The sequence below is a fragment of the Clupea harengus genome, chromosome 5 (assembly GCF_900700415.2).
Source record: "Clupea harengus chromosome 5, Ch_v2.0.2, whole genome shotgun sequence".
NCBI classification, from domain to species: Eukaryota; Metazoa; Chordata; class Actinopteri; order Clupeiformes; family Clupeidae; genus Clupea; species Clupea harengus.
In genome coordinates this window covers 22,594,465-22,600,464 of record NC_045156.1, presented here as the reverse complement: position 1 = coordinate 22,600,464, position 6,000 = coordinate 22,594,465, and the positions used below count along the sequence as shown (strand labels likewise).

Genomic DNA, 6,000 nt, shown 5'->3' with positions numbered 1-6,000 from the left:
AGGAAACTGCTGCCATGTTATTAGAATATGCTTAGAGCCAGCATGTTGTGTGCATGTGTGTGTGTTCTGGGTGGTGTGAAGTGACGTAGTTGTGTGCCAGAGTGCAGTGCGAATGCGAGAGTGAATGATTTATTATTTGATTCTAAGCTTTGTGTTCTAATTTGGAATGTCTAGTGGTTTCCCTCTGTAGTTCCTCCAGTGCCAGTGTATAAATGCCCATGCCAGTCTGCCACTCTGTATCAATGTTTGAATTGTGAAGTGTGATCTCAAGCAGCAATCTCACGATCTGGTCACTGGCCAACGCTGGTTAAACAATTAAATACTGATACAAGAGGTCAAAGTATCAATACAGTATCATGATCAAACAATACACTGTTGTATTGGGATAGCTCTACTAGGAGTGTGCCGTCAAGCAGAAACATCCCAGCTTTGATTTGGTCTGCAAAGATTATTAGGATAGGGATCTTTTTTTGGGACACCTGAAGTGTCCTACTGCTCTTAACCATCAGTCAGCCAAAATAACGCAAAGAGTAAATCATGAAGTCCACAAATATTGGTAATTCTCTACAGAAAATATTAGTTAAATGGCTGTCTGATGGGTAGCATACCATAGCACTTAATAGGCTGGGTACCTTCTGAATACGCTAATGTGTATTTTCTGAATATTTGTCAAATTCACGAAATTGAAAAAACTACAAAGATAAATATCCGGTCCCTGTGACCTTCCTGCCATTCTAATCTTTGGAGTAGCTTATACCAGCAAAAAAAGCCTTACTGTTCATACTGGAAAGGTAAGTGTCATTTAATTTCAATGAAGGACTGTAAGGTTAGCTTGGTTAGTTTTAGCTTTTGTAGCTAAAACATAAAGGTTAGTTGTTGTAGTGGGCAGGTTAACAGCCCTTTTTTGAAAACTATTGATTAAGCCATAATGTTATTTTCAATGCATCTATTCTAGCTAAAGATTTCAATCTCTCAATCAATTTCAATTCAATTGAAATCAATTTCCATTTCCACAACAGGTAACTCATGCATAGAGGCTAAATGAGCCACAGCAGAATCCAATGACTTCTTCGAGGATCTCTAAGAACACAGTAAAATGACTTATTATTATTATTATCGTTCAAACGTTTATTTTTGCATTCCGGGGCACGATTTTGACGATACAGTCTTGCTTACTAATTAGCTGTCAGAACTCCAACTGACACTGATGCTCCACTGAACTCTTCATGCCACTATGGCAACGATATGGTTTGTCACCTCAATCGCTACATCTCTATTGGTATAGATACGGACTTGAGACATCTATCAGGATTTATAGATAGCCATAGATTCGGTATTAGACAATATGGATCCTGCATAAAAAATACCACAGGCCACCTAAACTACCTATGATTGTATACAAAGGTAAGGTAAGGAAGACAGCCTTTCGCATTATCCCTCAGGGATTTAAGACTTGAAAATCAGTTTGAGACACCAGTGAAAAACAGACAGAAGAGGAACAGTTTGAGACACCAGTGAAAAACAGACAGAAGAGAAAGTCTAACAGGGGGGTCATATGAGGGGAGAGACCATCTCACACAACTGTGTCTCTAGAGGGGATAAAGAAAACATCTCAACAAAGAAGTATAACAAGAGGTGCACTCAACAGCCTCCACACACGCACAGAGAGAGGGAGAGAGAGAGCGAGAGAGAGAGAGAAGCATCAGGTAGCTTTGACGGTGAAAACTTGATGCATCACTACACTCCTCTATGAGCTCCTCACACTATATCCCTTCACCACTTCATAAAATGTGTGTGATTTAATGTTTTAATGCTTCTATGTAATCTGTCTGCGAATTATTACTGTGTCCTCTGCTATACTACTCTACTACCAAAGCAGAATACTTTCCCTTCATTTTAATGGCAAAACAAATTCACCTGATATTATATAAAAGAGAATATCTTTGTGTAACCATTATGAAAATGATAAAAACGATAAAAATGGGCATTGTTGTAATTAATAGCATGATCCTTTTGCCCCTTAAGAACACATGCAAATGAATGATGACGCAGTTTCTCTCGCCTGTGCTGGTTTGACAATTACCTTTGAGTTTCTCAGGCTAAAATAAAAGCAGTAAAATTCCCATCTCCATTACACGGGTTTGTGGAACACCCTTTGACACAGCAATTCCTTTGAGAGCAGATAAAAAAAAAATATAAATATATTTGGCACTGTCTCACTGACACCCTGGTATTATAGAACATGATGAACTATGAAATGAGCTCAGCGGGATGTAAATAATACACTTTACCCACAAGCCACAGGGAGCAAGACAATATACCAACTATTTTTCCATTTCAGATTACCATGATCAGACTTCAATGCCGCAGATGGCCTTTTCTGGCCTCTATCCACATTCAAAACCTGAAGTATAGTTTTAAATATAGTCGTATGCACTCCACTCCTAATTGTGGTCATTCGATCCATGAAATCTTGTCCAAGAAAAACAAGACTAGGAAATGCATTGGTGAAGCTCAAGCATCACTTAGCCACATACTGTGCACCCACTCACTCTACTCTTTAAAAAAATGACATCTGAAATGTCTCATGTGCCTCACCTCTGAAACAGCTCACTACAGAAAACTTCCAGATTGGTTTTATTTAGACAATGCAGAATCGGATGACACCGCACTGACTTTGTTAGCAGTAGTTGTGTAGTCATTATCCTGAGCAGTTATGCTAGGGTCTGGAGAGTAATTGAGCAGCAGGCGCTAATTTGGTTCAATAGCTTGCCTCTTGACAATGTGTTCTGTCATAACTAGTTCATTTCATATCCTGGACTTTGAAGAGAACACTGCAAAGTATATGAAGCTTGTTATGCACCTGCTGGCTACTGGATAATTTCTTAATGCAAACGGAAGAATCCATGCAAGCTGGGCATCATAGTGGTATGGTATCATACTGGTGCATCATTTTTGTGAATTATTAATAACATACCAATGTGGTGAGGATAGCACTTGTGCAAAAGACTGTAATACATTAATACAGTTGCTAGCACCTTTTAACCAGGAATCCTGTTTGCAGACTGCATGTCTGAAACACACATTGCTTTCTCACAATACATCTGTGTCTCCTCTATCTCAACTTTATGATGAACTGCAGGAGAGATGAGATGCCATGTGTGGATCGATAGACTTATATTCCATACACCATGTGTCATCAATTATGATGATTAATTCAGGAGCACAAAGCAAGACAATAATTTGTAAAAAGACATAGGTAGCCCCAGAGCATTGTCTGTCAATGCTCAGGTCCACAGAAGAAATGACACTACCCTACTGTGTGTTGCCCTTAGAGAAAAAGAAAACACAATTTATTACAGTGTAGTGATATGTTAGCATGCATGGGGCAGGAAATGATATTTTACAATCCGTGGGAAAAGAACTGCGCACAGGGATAAGGTAGCATTGCAAGCGAGTGCACGCGCAATACCTAACCTAGTTCATTACAGCACATTGCAGGCTCTAGACTGGCATATTTTCCAGAGTGTTTCATTAGGTTCAAAGGCCGCTCCTCCATTTCCTTATTGTATTCAATAGAGGACTGTCAAATAGACTTGTGACACCAGTCTGAATGAGCCCGAGCTGAAGGCACCACAGTGACACACAGTACAGCATACATTAGCTGGACAGCATCCATAAAATCTGCTCTGAAAAACATCCCTTTCATTGTACCCTGGTAAGTTGGTATGCCTTGTCCCCAAGAATAATTCAAAGAGGAAATAAAGGAATACACCAGGCAAATGCATGTCTCACCAACCCCATCTCTATTTTCAGCTGGAAAATCAAGGCTTTTATGATGCAAAGCCAATAAGATTCCCTGACTAAGTCACCCAGGGTCCACCAGGAATATTGCCAAGGTATTAAAGCGCTCATAAAACGTGTGTTGTCATCTTTGTCACCCTCAAAAATAAATGTTCACTTTTGTTAATATACATGTTGTTTTGCAAGTACCGAAGAAATTACCTGTAAAAAGCTTGCTGTCTTTTTTTTTCAAATTAACCAGTTATTTTGTGTGTGTATGGTTCATTGTTGTGAAAAGACACCTCTTGACTTATGTGAATAAAATACAGGATGTATTGCTCCATCCACTGATACTGATATTTAAAAAAGCATTAAATATTTATTGTTTTCAACAGTATATTTCCATACATTTACAATAATGGTCAACATTAAAGAGGTCTTGGGTACTGAATGTTTGTGATACAGTGCATGTTTTTCCTAATCACTCTAACATCCCCACCCTCAAACAAAATCAGCCGAACAGAAGTAACGCTCAATAGAAACGAAATCTGATGCATAAACACACTCACAGTTCTGGTTTTAAACACAAAATTCTTGAGCGGTTGCTGGGAAACAACTCCACTTGATGACCATGTTAGAAACCTTTGCCACCTTTGATCTGAAAAGATCATCCCTTTAAAAAAGTTAACACAGAATGTCCACAACGTGAGCAAAATATCACAACACAATAAAAAGTAGGCTATGTCAGGACAAAACCAATGCTTGCACTGAATTGACACATATTTTCTCTCTTTTGCCTCAAGCGTCTTTCTTCCCATGTTGTCGTCTTGTTAGTATTTTACAAAAGTGTTCCAAAAAAATAAAATTACAAATATTTTCAAGACTGTGTTGTTGTCTGTGACCCACATAATGCTGCTTCAACAGTGCACTTTCACATTCACAATACCCTTCTTCAGTTCTCACAAGATTCGTTTTGGGCAGTATAACAATGTTTGCTTGCTTTCTATTTCTCCTCCCTTTCTGCCCCTTTCCCAAATAAGTCCATTCATTCTGGGCATATCGTTGTATTCATGATGAATAAATAAATAAATATAAATTAATAAATACATAAATATGTTCTTCTTTAATAAATACATTTTGTTTGTAGGGGGGGGGGGGGGGGGATAGTTTGCCTTGGCTTGAGAACAAAAAAAAGTGTCCCTTGACTAGAAATGCCATAATGTTCGTTTTCCTTTAAATGGTTATTTCTGGTCTCTGCCACCATGGAGGAAAAAAAGCACAAATACTAATGAAAAAAAAAAATCCATGATGTTGGTCAAAGAGCAGTGGTGTGTATCTGTGATTTTTTTCCCCCTTACTCTTATGGGTCAATAATACCTGGCTTCCCACCGGCTCCTTAGCTACACCCAAAGCCCAGTTCATCGCCCCATTTTAATCCACAACTGGAGAAAGAGAAAAAAAATGGAACTTTTTTTTTTTTTTTTTAAAGTAATGAAACTGTCATAACTGACTGGGTTTCCAAAGTGTCACAGGGGAGTGGGTTCAAGGACAGTTAGGACACTGGACTGTCAATATGAGTGAGATGGAGTGCTGGCGGCAGCAGGAGGTGGAGGAGGAGGAGGAGGTAGAGGCTAGGAGCCCTCTTCCTCAGGCTGTCCCGGGGCATAATAACCAGCCAACTGCCTGAAGCGAGGTCCCCAGTCACTGAGGTACGAGAAATCCTGCTCTGAGGTGGTGGAGAGTGTGCGGATGGAGCTGAGGGACAGCGCGGGCGAGCTGGTTCCCTCGAAGGCGTACGTCTGGAACGAGTCGTACGGCGGCACCGAGAGGTCGGCGTCCGCCTGCTCCACCTTCTTGCGGATGTAGCCGCTGAACAGCGTGAAGTCCGCCGCGCCGCCGTCGCCGCTCACGCGGCTCTGGATCCACTGCGGCAGGCAGGGCAGCTCGCCGCCCGAGTCGGCGCTCTTCACCTCGGGGAAGTCGTAGAGGCTACGCAGGGCGCTCATGTCGTAGGCCTGCGTGTCCTGCTCGCCGCCGCCCTCGTCGTTGTACTTGATGACGTTGTCGCGCATGTCCTCCTCTTCCTCGGACATGCGCTGGCCCTTGCGGTGCCGCTTCAGCGTGAGGATCAGCAACACCAGCACTTTGGGGAGGAGAGAATAAACAAGCAGATTAGAGTGGAGATTACAGGTGTCAGGGAATTACAGAGTGAGAGGC

General features: G+C 41.2%; 1 protein-coding gene across 1 annotated transcript in view; it reads right to left on the bottom strand.

The window, feature by feature from the left end:
- Positions 1 to 4,137: 4,137 nt before the first annotated feature.
- LOC105895883 (cadherin-22) overlaps positions 4,138 to 6,000 on the bottom strand; it is a 106,775-nt gene continuing 104,912 nt past the window's right edge. Inside the window, exon 13 of the mRNA XM_012822573.3 lies at positions 4,138 to 5,926. Coding sequence (XP_012678027.1) covers positions 5,415 to 5,926 — 512 coding nt within the window. The 3' untranslated portion in view covers positions 4,138 to 5,414. The remainder of the gene's footprint in view (positions 5,927 to 6,000) is intronic.